The sequence below is a fragment of the Gopherus evgoodei genome, chromosome 8 (assembly GCF_007399415.2).
Source record: "Gopherus evgoodei ecotype Sinaloan lineage chromosome 8, rGopEvg1_v1.p, whole genome shotgun sequence".
Taxonomy (NCBI): domain Eukaryota; kingdom Metazoa; phylum Chordata; order Testudines; family Testudinidae; genus Gopherus; species Gopherus evgoodei.
This window is the reverse complement of record NC_044329.1, coordinates 6,003,051-6,022,484: the sequence shown is the minus strand read 5'-3', so window position 1 is coordinate 6,022,484 and position 19,434 is coordinate 6,003,051. Positions and strand designations below refer to the sequence as shown.

The 19,434-nt window shown below is 46.8% G+C and overlaps 1 protein-coding gene across 2 annotated transcripts in view; it reads right to left on the bottom strand.

Moving 5' to 3' along the window:
* The window catches only part of GLRA1 (glycine receptor alpha 1), a 68,667-nt gene that overhangs the window by 21,062 nt on the left and 28,171 nt on the right, over positions 1 to 19,434 (bottom strand). For both annotated transcript variants that reach the window (XM_030572755.1, XM_030572756.1), the window contains exon 3: positions 11,524 to 11,591. In XM_030572755.1, coding sequence (XP_030428615.1) covers positions 11,524 to 11,591 — 68 coding nt within the window. The remainder of the gene's footprint in view (positions 1 to 11,523; positions 11,592 to 19,434) is intronic.

Below are 19,434 nucleotides of genomic sequence, written 5' to 3'. Positions count from 1 at the left end.
TGTCTGCAGCTGTGGCGGCAATTGGCAATCGGATGACAGAGACCGCAAATTCCATTTCCAGAAGGACATTTAAAAGAGAAAAAAGCCCAACAATGATGTTAGCGAGAGTGAGCCCTAAGGAGGATGATCCATATTACATGTTCATAAACATTAAAGCTCTGGCACTAGTCTCAGCCAATCTCCCTCCAAGCCTTTTCCTCTGAGACTTTCTCCTGTGAGGTGGGTGGAGGGGCAGCATGGGGTGATGTCATTCGAGACCCCTCTCTAGCTCCTAAGCTAGTACATTTGGTTCTCCTCTTCAACCATCACTCATACCGAATGGTATCGATTTTATAGGCTATGTGATTTCGTTGCCCTGTGTCCCTTTAGAAATATCATTTGTCCCATAACCTTCATGTCTCACAGCTCTCCTGGGTTCTCCAGACCAAACTGGTTGTTGATCTCTAGCTCACATTCATGACTGGTTCTGCTGGACAATAATGGGGCAACATGTTTTCTCTGTTTCTGACCCAATGGCTTCCCAAGGCCATCTGTCCCATTCCCTGCCTTTTGCATGAGAAACGAAGCAGACAGATTGAAATGAGAGAGAGAGAGAACGGACTCAGGTAGGCGATAAAAGCTCCAAGTACCTTGGCAGACAGTGCCTGAGGAGTGGCATGTCAAAAACCAATTTCACTGCCCTTGGCCAAACTAATTGTTAGTATCAGGGCCATGGTTTTATTTAGTGCCTTTCTTACCTGAAGTAGCCTGAAGCATTTTGCAAAGCTGAGAGTCAGATACTGGCAATGAATTAACTATGTGCACACCAACCATTATGGGCTCATCAGTGTCTAATGCTCAACTTGAACATTTGAACCAATTTGTTTGCATTTTTTCCTGTGAGGCAGTGTTTGCCAGGACTGTGGGGTTATTCCGTGAGTCTGCCATCTGTTCTTTAAAGCCCACCTGTAGAACGCAAGATCCTCCCTTAAAGATTGCATCTCTGACAGTGCAACAGCTCAATTTGCAGTGCTGTGCCTAAGACGGAGTTCTGATCAGAAATCTGAACCGATATAATCTCTTGTCCCAGGGATAAGAATGCTACCAAATGAGCTGACTCAGCCTGAGGGATCAGCTGCTATTATTGCGTAAACATGATTTACAGTCTGATTACCCTGGGGCAAGATTAGAAGATGACACAGTGGATGTGTCCTATAGTTTTGATTAGGGCAGTCAGTTACCAAAGCTCTTTTAGAAATCAGTTTTAAGACTGCCCCATACACACCCTTTGTGCATGGAAGCTACTAATGACCTTGTAATTTTGCCAACAGCACATAGGCCAATTCTTGATTAAGTTAAAGGGAATAGATTTCTGAATATGAATAAAATTGGATTCTTTCCCCTTCTGGGGAGAGCCAGGATGTCACCTTTACAAGTTCTGGTGGGTCTTTCTCACTTCATTATCCATCTCCTTCTCCCCAAGATAACGTGTCTCTAGAAAAATGGGAAATAGCTGTGGCCAGCTAATAATGAGCAGCCTTGTGCAGAACTAACAATCATATAAATCTGAAAGAAGGAAAGAGAAGAAAAGGAGAACAGATAGAAAATAGCCCTGAATTCATTGCACACAGTAGCAATCTGAACTGGTTGCATACATTGATTTCCCCCCTTTCTGTTTGTAAAGCTCAGTGGTGGTTGCACTCAGGGAAAATCAATGTAATTAGTCTAATAGGCAGAAAGCAAAAGGCTGTTTTGCTTATTCAGCTGCAAACCAGCGGAACGCTAGCAGGTCAGCTCCATCGTGGCGTCTATTTCATGTACGACATGAGTCAAATCCATGTTTGGAAGGAACTTCAGCAGCAGCTGCCCAGAGTGTGCTCAGCCTTGTGGAAAATGAACCAAACCCCGCAACAAGGGTTTGTGTTACTCAGAGTTCGTGCTACTGGGTTAAATTCATAGCTGCAGCTCCAAAAGTCACCAGGAAGAAAGGAAATCGAGCCAAGAACGGCTTCAGACTAACTGTCCAATGGATGCTACAGGGTGGGAGGAGGCTGGAAGTAGAAGGATGGCAGGTGGGATGGTTTTGTAGGCAAACTTGACCACGAGCCAAATGAAAATGAATGTCCTTTTCTGGAACGTAGTCCAGGTATGACAGGACTTGGCAGTGTGATGGAGAAGCCTCACCCGAGAACAAAAAAATTCCATGATGCCCTAGTTCTATTCTATATGGGTTCTTATACCACACTTATCACTGTCCTTCTCGTAGGGAATTAAGTGAAACGACTGACCTCTGTTTCTCATCACTTCTCATTGGCTGCACCCATCCAGGAAAGACTCAGACCATTTCATCTCCCTGCTGTGGGTCTGGCCACCTCTGTCATATGAGAGAGCAGTATCTCAGCAGTATTGAATGCGGCAGAGAGGTCCAGGAGGATGAGAATGGATGTCTGCCCCTCTGTCTATTGACAGCAGGAGATCATCTATCAGTGCCACTGAAGCTGTTGCCTTTCCATGTCCTGGTCTGAATCCAGATTATGTTGAATCTAGGTACTGGCTTAAATTAGATAAATTTGTAGTGGGCCTTTGGCTAGATTTTCTCTGAGCTTGCTCAGGAATGGCAGGCTGGAATGGACGCATCTAGGGTGGGAAATAACCAACAGCAACCAGTCAGTTTCTTGCAAGGGAGTTGGCTAAAGCTTCCAGGCAATGACTGTGGGGTCTGCAGCTTCAAATAGCCTTATTTAAATACCATGGTCTGGATTCTGCCCTCAATGAAACCTGTGCAGTGTGACTGGCTCTATTGTCATTTCTGGGTTCCTGCTGGAGTTTGGAACCAGACAGGAAAGGGTTCCATGACTGAGGAGAAGGCTCAGCTGGGGCTCATTAAACTGTTTCGTGCTCCTGACATGCATCCGTGCAGGGAGAGGAAAGGCATGGCCAGCATGGAAGAAGGCTGGACGCAACCCTGGGAGACATGTTGCTGCCCTGCTTGGACTGTAGAGGAACTAGGGGGAAGGCTTTTTATTTTGGGCCATTCTTATATCCCCAAAAGGGAATGGGCTCCTGGCACCACTAGGCAGGGGTTACAGCACTCCCCAAGGGCAGTGCGTTACCCACTTCTCTCTTATTAGGTAGTGTGACCGGGGAAGGTTTATTTTTAATTCTGCACATTCATTACAGGCTGCAAAATTCAGTCCAAGAAAGTGATGAAGGCCGGTGGGTAAGGAATGCTCAACAGGGCTTATAAAATTATGGATACTAGAAAGGAATAGTAACCAGATAAAGATGCTGAGCACAAGAGTGCACCTGGTTATAGTGTCTCACACCCACCTTCTTACTGCTAAATGAAAGGACTGTTTTCCAGAGCTTAGATTATGAGCATGGGAGTTCAGGACTTTCCATCCCAAGGCTGGATGAGAGACAGAGACAGAGCCACATCTCAGAATAGCTAATAGCCCAGGGATTTGGGCCTTCACCTGTAATGTAGGTGACCTAGGGTCAGGTTCCCGCTCTGCAAGGTGAGTGCCCTAAGCACCAGGCTGTAGTCAGTCTCTCTCTGGCCCAATGGATATTTATATATAGTAGAACAACTCTTAGGGGGGGAGGGAGAGGTGCCTTATTGCCCAGTTGTGAGTACACTCAAGGATTCCTGGATTCAAGTCCCAGCTCTGAATCCAGCACAGCTGTCTCCTACATCCCAGGTGAGCACTCTATTGTGTCTCTAACTCAGAAAGCTTTTAGATGAAAATTTCATATGGAAGTTGGTCCATCGCCAGCCACAAACCACTTTGGTTTTGACGAAACAGCATTTTTCAGTGGAAATATTTTGTTGATTTTTTTTTTCCCCACCAGTTCTGCTCTCTAGCCAGATCTGCCGCTAGTTTGCTATGTGAGTGTGGACAAATCTCTATATGTACTTCTCCATTTGTAGCATGGCTAAATAGTACCTTCCTCCCAGGGCTGATCTGAGGTTTAATATTTGCAAATAGCGTGGGGATCTTCAGATGAACGACCCTATCTGCTATATGCACAATCAGCTGGATGCATCACTCCAAGCATCAGCAAATAACCCCATCTGAAACAGTGTGTATGTAACACAGTAACTATGTACCTTTGGTCTCTTTCTTTAAATATCTGTGCTGTGTCAGTATTATTTACTGCCACTAGTTACATCAAGTAGAATCATAGAAGTGTAGGATTGGAAGGGACCTCAGTAGGTTCTCCAAGACTAAATAATAACTAGACCATTCCCGACAGAGGTTTGTCTAACCTGTTCCTAAAAACCTCCAATGAGGGACATTCCACAGGGAGCAACAGAAGTTCATTCAGCCCCCGTCCCCCCAAAAGGTGCAAAGACAAGCGAGAATCCTACATTGCATCAACAGAACCGGAAGGAAAAATGAAACACCAGGCTGGCTGGTATTATTTGGATTTCATAAAAGGGAGTCCAGTGGTGACACATTCATCTGACTTCAAGTACAATGGGACCTATTAGAGTGAAGTAATCTAAAGAAACCCACAAATCTGCTTCACTCTACGAGACAAGGCTGCCTATACTTGGAATGCAGCGTTGTTATAGCTTTGTTGGTCCCAACCTATTAGAGAGACAGGCTTTTGAGCTTACACAGCGCTCCTCCCACACCTGAAGTAAAGGGTTTTTGAAAGCGTGTCTCTCTCACCAACAAAAACCTGTCCAGTAAAAGATATCGCCTCACCCACCTTGTCTCTCGATAATTGGAATGGACTTTTGCACTGAAGCAGCTCAGGACTTTCATTATAATCTGGCTGCAAAGAGAGTGTTACTGTATCTAAATTCGCCAGGTTCTAGACCATTGAGCCTTGATCCCTTTCCTGTGAATTTCAAAAAAAAGTGACCCCCCCAATTAAAAATATTCCCGAAACCCACCACCACTGCATTGCTCTCTATTAGTGGGGGGCAGGGATAGCTCAATGATTTGAGCATTTGCCTGCTTAAACCCAGGGTTGTGAGCTCAATACTTGAGGGGGCCATTTAGGCATCTCGGGCCAAAAATCTGTCAGAGACAGTACTTGGTCCTGCTGTGAAGGCAGGGGACTGGACTCCATGACTTTTCTAGTTCTATGAGATAGGTATGTCTCCATATAATAACCAAGTAACCACCCCAGCACTCCTACCGTAAGCTCTTGTGGTTTCATTTATGGCTGTAGAATACAGCAGTGCTCTCTTTTTCGATATACATAAGAGAAGGGCAGCCTGACACAGCCTCATGGGCACTCACAGAGTGGCAAGCCCAATCCTTACTTTCTGTGACCATGGTCGAACCTGTGCCTGCAGTGGAACAGGTATGAGAGGAAAAAGGATGGAGAGGAGGGGAAGAATGTCTGGAGTACACAAAAGGCATGAGAGCTGCATGTGACAAAAGTGTAGCTCCGACCAGTTTCATTCAATGGCAATGCAGGGGTGGGGGAAGTGTTGGACCTTGTGGCTTTACAACTAGGCAGATGCACAGACTATTCCCAATGCAAAGTGTGTGTATGTGGGAAGCCCCAGGAGTGGCCTGGAAGGATTCCTCCCCTGGTTACTCAGGCTGTGAGCTAGAGGCAGGATGTATACCATAAAGCATCTCACTCAAAAGAGGCTCTTCCTAACCTCAGCTTTTACATTAGAAAATAATTTTTGTAGTAAAATCAGAGGTGCAAATCAGTATATCTTACTATAAAGAAACTGTAAATACAGAGCTGAAGAAAGATTACTGATATGAAAAATTAACCCAAACTCCTGGTATAAAATACAGAGGCATATTTGAAAGCTCTCTCTGCGCTGGTAATTCACTGAGTTGGTAACTCCAAACAATTACACTCGCTGTGCAAAATATTCACAGCAAAATAGGAGAGCCCTCTGCATTGGTGGTTTTTGCATTTGTTTGTGATTTTCATACAAATAAACTGATTTACTGAAAAATACCTTCTGAGAATTCACCATTCCCCTCCCTGGTTGGTTAGAAATGATCTCCTCAGCATTTTTGGTATTTTGAATTTCAAAATTAGAAATCTTGGTTTGGGAGGGACTAATGTTTTGGAATTTTTGAATATCTGCACATTTTGAGTAAAAAGTTCCAGTTCTGGACATGTTTTGAAAAGTAAAAATGTTGCATGTATGAAATTGAAATTGAAAAAAAAAAGAGAGAAATGTCACAAAACGCTTTTCACTGTTTTTTCGCTGCCCTGCTTGTTACTTACACAACTGAGTCCAGTTCTGTCTGCAGATACTCCTAACTCATGTTGACCTCAGAAGCTATGGATCTGAGGTCAGAACGTGGCCACTGGGTCAATAGTTTCTCCCAGTGTTTCATCAACAGTGTATGCTGGATTGAGGCTGGTGAAGTTGTGGTTGCTTGTTTAAACTCATTTACAGAAATGATTCATTGTCCGATTGAAGTCATCTGTGCAGGAACTATACAAACAACTATATTACAGCTGGATGGTTGCACCCTCCAGGGTCTTGTGCCCTTATTAGATACTTGCTTAGTGGATATAGTTTTGCTGCAGTTAGCTATAAGGTTACGTTTAGTTTGCCCTTTTCAAATGGTATGAATCCTGTGTGCAATTCCGTTAAACAGCTGAAAAATATATATATGCAAAGGGGGCTGTGGAGAATCAGAATCCCAAATGTCAGAGCATGATCTTTCTCTTAAACTCTCATTTATAACTCGTTACTAAACTCAGCCCACTCAATTCATGAAGAGTTTGGTTTCTATTTCCGTTCTGAATGAGATATTTGCTGTTCTGTTTAGATTCCTCAGTCTGCAAATACCGCAACATTCAGCATCTTCTAGCTTATTAAATACAGAATTCTATTGCAATATTTCTGGACAGAAGGAGGCCATCTAGACCCATCCGACTGTACCCTTTAATGTTTTTCTCCTCAAAGTGATTGTTTAATTCTATGTTGAATATGTTCCCAATTGCTGCTTCTCTTATCCTTTGGCTGGATTAAGAGCAGGACTGATGGAGCAGTGATATAAACCTCAAGCTGCAAGAGGACAACCTCTCACACTATAACAGTATCCTATCAATCACAAGGCATTGTGCATACTTATGGTTCCTGTGTCTATGTCTATATTTGATTGGGTTCTCGTTCTGCAAGGTGCTGAGGACTCTCATCTCTACTGACCTTGAAGGATCATGCCCTGAATCTGGCTCTGCCTTTGGGAGTCCATTCCACATATTAATTTCCCTCCATGTGTTCTCCTAACCTCCCTGAACATTTCACCTCTGCACTTCTTGCCCTTTGAGCTCCCATTAGAGAGTTCATGGAAGGCTGATTGCTCTTCAAATGTGCTGCCCCTTTATTACCTTCCTTCTTGCCACTCACTTTTCTAATCAGTGGAAACTGGAGTTTCACAACTTCTCCATGTAGCTAAACCCTGCCCCTGTATCTTCTCTTCCCTGTTGCCCTTTTCCATACTTCTCTGTTTCTTCTCACTCTGCTATCGTGCCCTCAGCTGTGAACTGGTGATCTCATTAGCGGTATGCATGTTGACAGTAATGATCCCCACTGATTTGTGGGCTATGGAGCCTGTCTCTAGAGTTTTTAAATGTCAACAGTAATGGCTTATGTGTGAACTAAAAGTCCCAAAACATATTTTAAAGATCTCTCTAATTAAATGAATTGATAGATCTATGTGGTTAAGCTTCCCTGGGTACCAGCGATGTGGTTACTTCTTACAGCATGCTAGAGTGATCCAGCCATCCAGGAGACTTTAGCTGTAGCATCCCTTGAACACTGAGCTTTCTTGTTTTGTTTGGCCAGTGATTCTACAATGCTACCATAACCAGTCCTATTTGGGTCAACAGTGGGATTTGAACCTGTGACCATCAGGGCTAAAAGCTTGAGCCTGCACTACTCCAGCAAAATAATTAAGTCCCTTAGCTGGAGGCCAGAGTCAAGGCTGGTTGACTTGTTTTCTTTGAAAAATGGAGTTAAGTCAAAAATTTAATTTTTTTTTCACGAAAAAAGTTTACCAATTTTTTGGTTTTGGAAAAAACATTTAAAAATAAAAAATGTTGAATTTTTAAAATAATATTTTGTTTCAACTCAGTGGATGGAGGGAATTATTTTCTCATTTAATTTTTCCCATTTTTTTAAAAACTAATAGTTGATACTTTCTCTCACCTTTGAAATCCCCTCCCCCCAAGACCTTTGCCCAACTCTACACTTTTCTAATGTGAAAAAAGGGAGTAAAAAGAAATGACAAAAAAAGGGGGGAACAATTTTTGTTTTCTTTTCAAAATTTTTGTTTTTAATTCTCCGTTTCTGTTGGGAAAAAAGTGAAAAATTTTGAATGCAATTAAAGTGATTTTCTTTTGCAATTTTTTCATGGAAATTTTTTCCCCCACCAGCTCTAGTGGTAGCAGCCTCTAGCCTCCATGTGGACCAGCCTCTGGACTGGTGACAAAGAGCCATGCTCACTCATCTCAGTTACACTGTTACTTGAGAGGGGTGCTGGGACTTGAGCTGCAGGTGTGGCAAAACCACTTCCCCATTCATGTAGCCGCCACTTTAGACTTAGAGCTTGTCTACATCAGTGGTTCTCAAACCAGGGCCACTGCTTGTTCAAGGAAAGCCTCTGGTGGGCTGGGACTGTTTGTTTACCTGCCGCATCTGCAGGTTTGGCCGATCGCAGCTCCCAGTGGCCACAGTTCACTCCTCCAGGCCAATGGAAGCTGCAGGAAGTGGCTTGGGCCAAGAGACATACTGGCCGCCACTTCACGCCACCCCCATTGGCCTGGAGTGGCGAACCGCAGCCACTTGGAGCTGCGATCGGCTGAAAGTGTGGATGCGGCAGGTAAACAAACCAGCCCGGCCCACCAGGGGCTTTCCCTGAACAAGCAGCGGCCCTAGTTTGAGAGCCACTGGTCTTCATTAACTGCTGGATTGACAGGCAGTGATTGATCCAGCGGGGGTCAATTTATTGCATCTAATCTAGGTGCGATAAATCGACTGCTGAGCGCTTTCCCGTTGACTCTGGTACTCCACCAGAGCAAGAGGCACAGGCGGAGTCAATGTGGGAGTGTCAGCTGTCGACTGACCAGTGAGTAAGTAGATCTAAGCACGTTGGCTTCAGCTACGTTATTCATGTAGCTGAAGTTGCGTAACTTAGATTGATCCCTCCCCCTAGTGTAGACCATGGCTTACCCAGTCACAAGCAGGTCTCTGTAGTTGTTTTGAGTAAAGCTGGCTGGAGAAATTTTGACAAGAATATGCTGTTGGAATACACAGTTTTGTCAACACTGAAATGCTTCACATAATCGGGTCGATTTTGCCAGAATATAGTTTCAGAAGAAAATTAGGGACGGTGGGAGGGGGGAATGTTCAGATAGCATCAAAATGTCCAGTTTCAACATTTTCAGACCAAAATATTTTGATTTTTCGTTTTGGAGCTACTTTCCATTTCAAAGGGTTATTTTGTTGTAATGGATTATATTGCACAAAGTACAAAAGCGGAAATCAAAACATTCTGGTTAGTTTGAAATGAAACATTCTGGCTGACGAGAAGCAAGCTTTTGATTGGCATTTTCCTGTGTGGAGAACTGTGACATTTTCTGGTTTTGTACTGATTCAGGATAAGCCGCATTTTGAAATCTCAAAATCCTCTGTGAAATGGAACTTTCATCCTCCCAGCCCAGTTTGGAGAGGATGCCATTCATGCAATCTAGCTAATCTGCTACATTTAAAAAAACAGCTGGAGGGGTGGGGGCCAGCTTATTAGCAGGGTGATGGGGAGTTCTAACAGCTGCTCTCCAGTGCTACACTTCTGCTTTTTGATGCTTGCTTGAGAAGAATCAACATCTGTTGCCTTGAGTTCCCAGAGGCACTCAAACCTACGCTTTCCAAGTGGTAGTGGGGATCTTTTCTTCAGAGGAATGGGTTCCAAAATGGTGGACCCTGCAGAACAGAGCAGATCCCCACAGTGTGTTCAAGGGGTCTGCATTGTGTTTCTCTTTGTTGGGCTAGGCTTAAGACACATTCCTTTTATGGCATATCCAGTTCACCAGGGTGCCTTGGGATTGTTTCAGTGGATTGTGAAATGCCTTGGGGAGCAATATATAACAGGAACGTTATGAGAGAAGGCTGCACTGCATGATGTCTTTCTGTATATTGCACAGGGAGGGCTATTGCGGGCTTGCCCTATCTCCTCTGCCATTCGATGGGATGGCTCCACTGAATTTTATGGAGACAGGGTCCACATCATGATTTGCTTATCCACATCATGCCCAATGAAGTTATCCAATAAAATAACACGTTAGTAATAGTTCCATTCTCCAATTCGTGGACAAATAGAAATGTCTAGGGATTTGTAATTTATTCTGCAAATGAATCTGCAAACAAATGTGGTAAGTTTAGGCACACTACAATATAATGTGCTTTTAGGATTTGAGATGTTATTGACAAGTGCTGCCCTCCATCTAAGGATTTTATTTCCTTAAGAATTTAGACCAAAAATAATCAGTGCCAACACGTGTCTAGTAATAGGACTAAATGTACATTGCATTAGAAAGAATACTGAGCTACAAATTCTGCTGTACTGTAACGAAGCATAAATAGCGCTTGATTCTCCTCTGATTTCTGGTGTAAATCTAGAGTAACTCCACTAAAGGCAATGAAAGTGACCCCAGTGTAAAATGCTGTTCTAAATGCACAGGACAATTTTACATACTTCAATCAACATCCTTCTATAGAGAGAGACTTACAAAAAGAGTAATTGAACATCATATTTCTGAATTATCTTTAATTAATACAGAGGGATGGCATTGTACCTCCAGAGCCTTGGTTTGATGTTCACTGATTATGTCGCAACTGATCTTTAATTGCTCCATCTAAAGACTATTATCTCCTTTCCTCATGATTGTCTCCTTCTAGCTCCTTACAAATTGGATACAGCTATTAGCAATGTTGGTTAATTTCCCCCAAAGATGGTCTGAGCTTGCAAAACCTTGCAAATGTTGATTCTGAATAAATGCATTTTAATTTTTTTGTGTGCAGACAATGGCTCCAAAGAAAAGCCATATGTGAAAACCCTCTCCAATTTTGGGGAATTTGAGGTTTGGTTCAGATTGGATCTGAATTGAGCTGCTGCCCCTTAACTCTACAATGGGCTAATTCAAAATCCCAAATCTAAATGCTCTTGAATTTTTAGAAATCTTGGGTGCATCTCTGAACTATGTGGCTTGGTCAAGCCTTTTGCAAGTGGTACTAAGAACAATATTTTTCTTGTTTCCTTACTTCTGTATACTCTTCTGAGAACGTCAGCCTCTTATTGTTGCCTATTCAAATGCCTATGTTTACGTGCAGATGCATACAGATCATACAAGATCTTAGTCTTTGAACAATGAAAATCTTGTACACTAAAGCCTTTAATTTAATCACCCTTCAAATACAATCCAGGAACAGAGGAGCAACCATCTCCTTTAGCAGAATAAGAGCAGTTTGGAAACTTGCCACATGCACTGGAAGTAGAACGTGACCGAACAAGTTGAACAGCTATACTTAATTTTACTTACCATAGTAGTTTCTGCAATAGAACCAAAGCTGTTGATGAAAATGTTGCAGCTGACGTTTACTGGAGGGCCTGTGCAACAAATTAAGAGCAGATCAGGAATCCACCATATGATCACTGGCAAACATACTTCCACACTGCAGTGCTAAATCCTATTGGCATGGAAATGTAGCTTTCTATATGGCACCATAACCTCTACACTGCCCTGCGGCTGTTTGAAAATCTAAGTTGGTCATAGGTATATCCCCTAGGTCATATTCCACACTCTTCCATGTTCTGTAAGGCCAAATCCTGTGGTCCTTCTTTGTATTTTATTCAGTCAGTACTTCGGAAAACTCTGCTTGTGCTGGCTGGAATTTGCTTGAGTAAAGATCCAATATGCTGGTTTTAATCAATAAAGCTCCAAATGGCATGAGACTATGAGGGACTGTCTCATGGAACCTAGTCATACTGCCATACAGAGACATGCGTGAGTGGAAGCAGTTGGCAGGGGTGGCCTGTCAGGGGTCCTGGATTCTGGAATTCTTTTCTGTTTGGTCTGTTAACCTTCCATGCAGGCTGTGAAGTGTATTTTAACTTGCAAGCAGGAGGGAGGTTGGGGAAAAGTAGGTGGAGGGGACTGGAGATGAAGGCTGAACTGATAGGATATCATGATATGGTTGGATAGAAGGTCTTTGGGGATTTCTGTGTAGTATGAGCTACAAATGACAACTGGGGCACCTGGAAATGTGACTCAAATATTGCGCTGATCAACTTGAGATCATGTGATGATGTGTTTGGAATTTGGGCGTTAGCAAAACCTGCAGGTTGGACCCAGGTAAATAGAAAATAAAATTTAATATAAACCATGAGTAAGAACAGAGTTTGAACCATACACGTAAGCCTTGAATTTTTTTGCACCTTCTTCTTTCACCATCACATGAAAATTCCTGACCTTTGAGTGTGCTCAGGAGGATAAACTGGATTTTGGTTCCTTTAGCTCAGATATGTTGTTGGCTAGATAGTGAGTAGGGCTGGATGGGAAATGTTTTTCAAAGCTCTAAAAGCTTTGTGTGACAGGAAACCTTCTTCCATTCTGCCTTGGGACAGAACTTGGGAGGCTACTGAAGCCAAATCAGGAGATTTTAGCCCACTTAAAGTCCGGCAGCGCAGGGGCTAAGGCAGGATCCCTGCCTGCCGTGGCCCTGCGCTGCTTGCAGAAGCAACCGGCATGTCCCTGTGGGGGTAGGAGATGGAGTCTCCGCACACTGCCCCTGCCTGCAAGCACCGCCCCTGCAGTTCCCATTGGCCAGGAACTACAGCCAGTGAGAACTGGGCGGGCAGTGCATGCAGGCAGGGGCAGTGTGCAGAACTCCCTGTCCCCCTACCTCCTGCAGAGACGTGCTGGCCCCTTCCATGAGCGGCACAGGGCCAGGGCAGGCAGGGAGCCCACTTATCCCTGCTGCACCGCTGACCAGGAGCTGCTCGAGGTACACAGTGCCCGGAGGAAGCCCACACCCTCACCCCCTCCTGCACCTCAACCCCAGCCTGGAGCCTCCTCCTGCACTCAAACTCCGTCCCAGAACCCACACCTCCTGTCCCAGCCCTGAGCCCACTCCCGGAGCCAGCACCCCAAACCCCTTCCCACATCCCAAGCCCCTACCCCAGCCCTGAACCCCATCCCAAACCCAAACTCCATCCCAGAGCCTGCATCCCTCACCCCCTCCCACATCAGAATCCCCTGCCCCGGCCCTGAGCCCTCTCCCACACCCAAACTCTCTCCCAGAGCCTGCTCCCCTCACCTTGCCCCAGGCTCAGCCTGGAGCCCCTTCCCACACTCCAAACTCCTCGGCCCCATCCCAGAGCCTGCACCCCCTCCCGCAACCCAAGCAACTGCCCCAGCCTGGTTAAAGTGAGTGAGGGTAGGGGAGACCAAGCAAGGGAGGGGGAATGGAGTGAGCAGGGCGGGACCTCAGAGAAGGCACAGGGTGAGAAGGGGCGGGGAAAAGGTGTTTGGGTTTGTGTGATTAGACAGCTGGCAACCCTAAGTGGTGGGCATATCCAGGTCTTGGCACGCATCATCCAACTCTGTACCCCCCCATAATACACTGAGGGGGGAAAAGTCCCTTCCTGACCCTCCTACTGGCTGGCCAGAGAAAACTCTGAAGCATGAACTTTTAGTAACATAAGACAAACTAGAAGTGAGCCCCTGTGCCCTGACAGCGCTCCCTACAGAGGTCATTCACAGACATCTAACATATGCATTTCTGGTTTCTTTAAACTGGGTGTAGTGAGGAGGCCTCACTCCCCACCGCGCCGGAGAGGGACAAGCCAGAACAGGCGCGGCAGTGGGCGGAGCCACCCCACCTGTCCCCACCCCCCAGAAATCCAGGGGTGGGACAGGAAGTATAAAACCCCGGCCCCGGCACTCAGTTTGAAGGAGGCTGCCGGAGAGGACAGATGCTGGTGCCTGAGCTCCCGCTGGGCCCCGCCTGCCCCATGCTTGGTACCTGGAGGAGCGCTGGCCCGATGTCCCCCGTGCTCGGTACCCGGAGGAGGGCTGGCCCAACCAGCCCTGTGCCCGGTACCCAGAGGAGGGCTGGCCCGACCTCCTCCGTGCCCAGTACCCGGAGGAGCGTTGGCCTGACCTGCCCCGTGCCCGGTACCCGGAGGAGCGTTGGCCCGACCTGCCCCGTGCCCGGTACCCGGAGGAGCGTTGGCCCGACCTGCCCCGTGCCCGGTACCCGGAGGAGCTCTGGCCCGACCTGCCCCGTGCCTGGTACCCGGAGGAGGGCTGGCCCGACCTGCCCCGTGCCCGGTACCCGGAGGAGGGCTGGCCCGACCTGCCCCGTGCCCGGTACCCGGAGGAGGGCTGGCCCGACCTGCCCCGTGCCCGGTACCCGGAGGAGCTCTGGCCCGACCTGCCCCGTGCCCGGTACCCGGAGGAGGGCTGGCCCGACCTGCCCCGTGCCCGGTACCCGGAGGAGGGCTGGCCCGACCTGCCCCGTGCCCGGTACCCGGAGGAGGGCTGGCCCGACCTGCCCCGTGCCCGGTACCCGGAGGAGGGCTGGCCCGACCTGCCCCGTGCCCGGTACCCGGAGGAGGGCTGGCCCGACCTGCCCCGTGCCCGGTACCCGGAGGAGGGCTGGCCTGGCCCGACCTGCCCGGTACCCGGAGGAGCGCTGGCCCGGCCCGACCTGCCCCGCTCCCGGTACCCGGAGCAGCTGCCTGTGCTTCCCAACACCCGGCATCTAGAGGAGCTGCCTGAGCCACCCCACACCCGGTACACAGAGGAATGGCTGGGAGTTCCCCACGCCCGGTATCCTGAGGAACCCATGCTCCGGGACCCAGCGGATGGCAGGTACCCAGTGAGGGGGAGCTTGGAAGTGGCCCGGGGGCAGCCGACCCCAGTCAGGCTGTAGACATACCTGAGCCTATGTCAGTGTGTTGCGGCCAGGAGCCCCGCTGACTGACCAGTGGAGTGACAGCTGCTGCCAGGGCCCCGGGCTGGGACGCAGTGGAGTGGGAGGGCCTGCGTCCCCCCTGCCACCGCTCCAGCGGTGGCAGACTGCCCCTCCCCCTGGCCTGAGGAGGCCACGCAGACTGGTTGTTTGCTCAGCCCCTCCTCAAGGGCCTGAGCCCTGAATCGCTTGCTGCCCCAGCCTGAGCCAGGGCCTGGGCCTTATACACCTGAACTGCGTATTGCCCTGCCCTGCCCCAGGGCCTGGGCCTTATACACCTGAACTGCGTATTGCCCTGCCCTGCCCCAGGGCCTGGGCCTTATACACCTGAACTGCGTATTGCCCTGCCCTGCCCCAGGGCCTGGGCCTTATACACCTGAACTGCGTATTGCCCTGCCCTGCCCCAGGGCCTGGGCCTTATACACCTGAACTGCGTATTGCCCTGCCCTGCCCCAGGGCCTGGGCCTTATACACCTGAACTGCGTATTGCCCTGCCCTGCCCCAGGGCCTGGGCTTCTAGACTGTTTGTTTGTTTGCTCAGCCCTGCAGCAGAGGGTCTGAGCTTTGCCACTGTGTTTGGTGCCCCGCCCAAACCTAGGGCTGGGCCCCTAATTAACTGTGTGGTGTTGCTCCGCCTTGCCGCAGGAGGCCGGAGCCCCAAGTGACCGTGCATTGTCGCTCAGCCCGGAAGCAAAGGGCAGGACTCAGGCTGACAGAGTGTGGTGAGCCAGTGTGGCTCCCCTCCGCCCTCAGGGAGGGTTGAGCCCCAGTCCCACCCTTCTACACTGAGCTTGTTTTCCACTCTCGGCTGTAACTGCTTCACGTGGGGGGGGGGGGGGGGGGGGGAAGGGAAAATGGCATATGGTGGTTGTGGGTTTTTTAAATCCCTATTGGCTACCAGGATGATGTATCAGCATTGCTGATGGTGTCAGATGCCTGACACTTGATGATAAGGGGAGGAGAAGTGAAGCATCAGAGGCCACATCTGCTACCCAACAGCCGCTAAAAGATGAAATGCTCCTTTTTGGCCCAGTGATTTTAACAAGAGGCTTGTGGTCTGTAATCAATGTAAACTCCCTCCTGTGTAGAAATGAATGGAATTTCCTGATCGCCTTTCTGGATTTCTGTCCTATCCCCTTCTAAAGCTTTGTTCTTCTTACTGAGCTTTGCAGAGACACAGCCACCTCGCTTTGCGTAAGTGCTATGCAGCATCATTAGGCATTTCTTTCTAAAGATTCCCAGAAATCCAAATGGTTGTCTTCTTGCCAGCTTCCGGACAGCTCTCTGCCAACTCAACTGCAGCTCTCAATCTGCACAACTCCCTCTCCAGACTAGTTAACACAGGTACAGGCTAGAGCAGCACATGGAAAAAAGTGTCCTTTCCTTGTTACCAGCCCCTCTTAACCAAGAGAAACAGCTGGCATCCCAGTGTTTGAAGGAGCCCATGTGAAATGGACCTGGAGATAATCAACCGTTTGTTGGTTGGGTGAACTCACTATGCAAGGCACATGTCTAGTATATTCCTCTTGCCCTTTGGTGGTGCTCAGTTTGCTCCTTCTGTAATGCTCTGATTGGGTTGGGAAGTGAGTGATTGGTTTCCCAGAATCAAACTCAAGAGCATCTGTAAAAGAACAAAACGTACGTGTGTGTGTGTGTGTGTGTGTGTGTGTGTGTGTGTGTGTGTGTGCAACTGCTGCTAAAACACCAGGCTCAAAAGTGTAGGTGATGACACTAGCAAATAATTCATAATCTCTTGCGTGTATGTGAAGCCTTTCATCCCAAAGGGACTGCGTGCGAAATGCTAAACTAACATGGTAAATGACTGCATGGACAACATTCTCCTCTGATGTACTTGAAGGATTTCTGCTCTGCTCTCTGACTCTTGCCAATCCATGTGGAACTCCTCACTGACACGTATGTTAGTGTAGCTGAATGTGAAGCAACATCTACCCTCTGGATCTGAGAGAAAAAATTTGCTTTCTATGGGTTTGATTTTCAGAGGTGTTTAGCACCTGCAACTCCAACTGAAGCAGATGAGAACTGTGAGTATTCAGCACCTCTGACAACCAAACTCTATATGGATAGCTGGGAATCTCTTCACTGAAATGCAGCCACCTCTGGGGTGGAACACAGCTGTGCAGGAGTCCGGGCCTGGAACAGCAGGGAAAGGTACTGCAGTTCACGACAGAGGCAAGGCTGTGGGGGGAAGGGTGCAATGGATCTAACTAGCACTATCAGACTCTAACTTTCCTGAGTACTAATTTTATTCCCCCAAATTCAAACAAAACGCAGATGCTGCTTCCTATTCTCAAGATGGAAGTGTGACTTCAAGGAGATGTCCAAACTGTATGTATCTCCATAATCTTCCCCCTTTTTTTAATCTTAACCTCCCCAACAATCGATCCAGCACAGTCTTGGTATTATTTTCAGTCGAAACCATTAAAGTGCCTTTATGAGTTACTGCCAGTTAATTTAAATGATGTGCTCAGAGAGCTACAACCCCAAACTCTGCAAAGCTGCGGCTGTGACTTCCATATAAATTGGATAATGATTTATGTGTGGGAGACTAAGCTAGTAAACTGCCCCCATGGGGAAGGTGTAGTTCATTGAAATAAATCTGAAATTAAATTATCCCGAATAAAATTACAATACAACAGCCTTCAGCAGAAGGATAATGTATATATTTCATTAAATATTAAAGTTTAATTTCTTTTGGGTGTGTAACATGGTGGTAAAGAAGTTCCAGTGAAGCATTTTTTAACCCTGTGTTGCTTCACTGGTATTACGGAAGGTGTTGCCTCTTGCTGGTCATCCCGGGGATGTTCTTAATGTGAGCACCTGAAGGTGAAAACCTGGGACAGAGCCTAGTGCTTGCAGCTGGACTGCAGGAGTTGTTGCAATGATTAATTGCTTCTAGGCGTTTTGCATTATCACAGACCAATTATTCCTGGAGAGAAAAAAAGACCTGATGGTAAGGGACAAAAATAAGCAACAGAAATTAGAATCTAACAGATAGTGGCTTTGCGATTGCAGGTCCTGGTTTGTCTGGGGGAACAGTCAAGGACAAAGAGCCTGGAAAGGAGAGTTTAGAAATGAACAATAGCCACTGTAAGAGCCACTCAGGAATATTTATTGTGATGAGTGAATAACTGATGTTTTCAGTTTGGGGGCCCAACCAAAAAAACCAGGGAAAATCTTTGGATCCGCGGAAACAGAAACTGATTTTTGTTTTTTTCCCAACTAAATTGAAAAAAATCAAACATTTTATTTTAAGTTGAAGGAAATATTTTGCTCAGCCCCAAACAAAGAGTTTTATTTATCTATTTATTTTTGATGTGAAATGACTTTTTTTTTCAATTATTTTTTGTGGTTTTCTTTCTCCACTTTTTATGTGAATTTTTTTGGTGATTTAAAAAAACCTCCACATTTTGAAATATAATGTCTTTTAAAATGAAAAGCTAACTATTTGCTGGAATGTTTCCCCATCTCTAAGAATGCCTTACTCCGAATTAGTTTACAAATGGACTAAGCTAGTTCATAATTAACTCTTATTTTGGAATGAGAGCATCCACACGGGGCATTAAGTAGGAATAAGTATTCTGCTTTAAATTCAAACACCCTCCCTTAATCCAAATGAACTTTCATGTGTAGATAAGCCCTTAGAAGAGATGTTTAGAAAAAAAAATCTAACAAATCCCATAATTAATGGACCAATTCACCATTTCCCAGGACCTTGGGGAATACTTGCACCAGTGCAAAGTCAGTGTAAAATGCTACAATTTGGAATTGGTGGCATTTTGCTCTGGTATAAATGACTATACAATGCCCAGGGGAGTGGTGAAATGGGCCCCTTAGAGTATGTCCAGACTACCCGCTGGATCGGCGGGAGCAATCAATTTATCGGGAATCGATATATCGCATCTCATCTAGACGTGATATATCGATCCCCGAATGCGCTCCCGTCGACTCCGGAACTCCACCGGAGTGAGCGGCAGTAGCAGAGTTGATGAGGGAGTCACGGCCGTCGATTCCACGCAGTGAGGATGGGAGGTAAATTGAAATAAGATACGTCAACTTCAGCTACGGTATTCCCGTAGCTGAAGTTGTGTATCTTACATCGACCCCCCCCCCGCAGTGTAGACCAGGCCTTAGTATCTAACACTGTTTCTCCTTAAGTCTATGAGCAAAGCTCCCATTGGCTTGAGCTTATGAAAATGTAGCCAGTAGATTGGAACTAGGGAGTCAGCTGAGTGGCTCTGCTTTTATCATACAAGAGGCTGGGGTCCCAGGCTGTCACCCACTGGGCTGGTGGCATCCATCTATCTAATCATTTATCCCACATTCCCCACCTTTGTATTTGAACACCAGGCTCAGCTGAATTATTCATGAGAGTTCATTGGCCCCTTGTAATGAAGATTTGCGGAGCCTGCTGCTGGGAGACCATTCTGGTCCTGAATCCCATTTTCATACTTTAT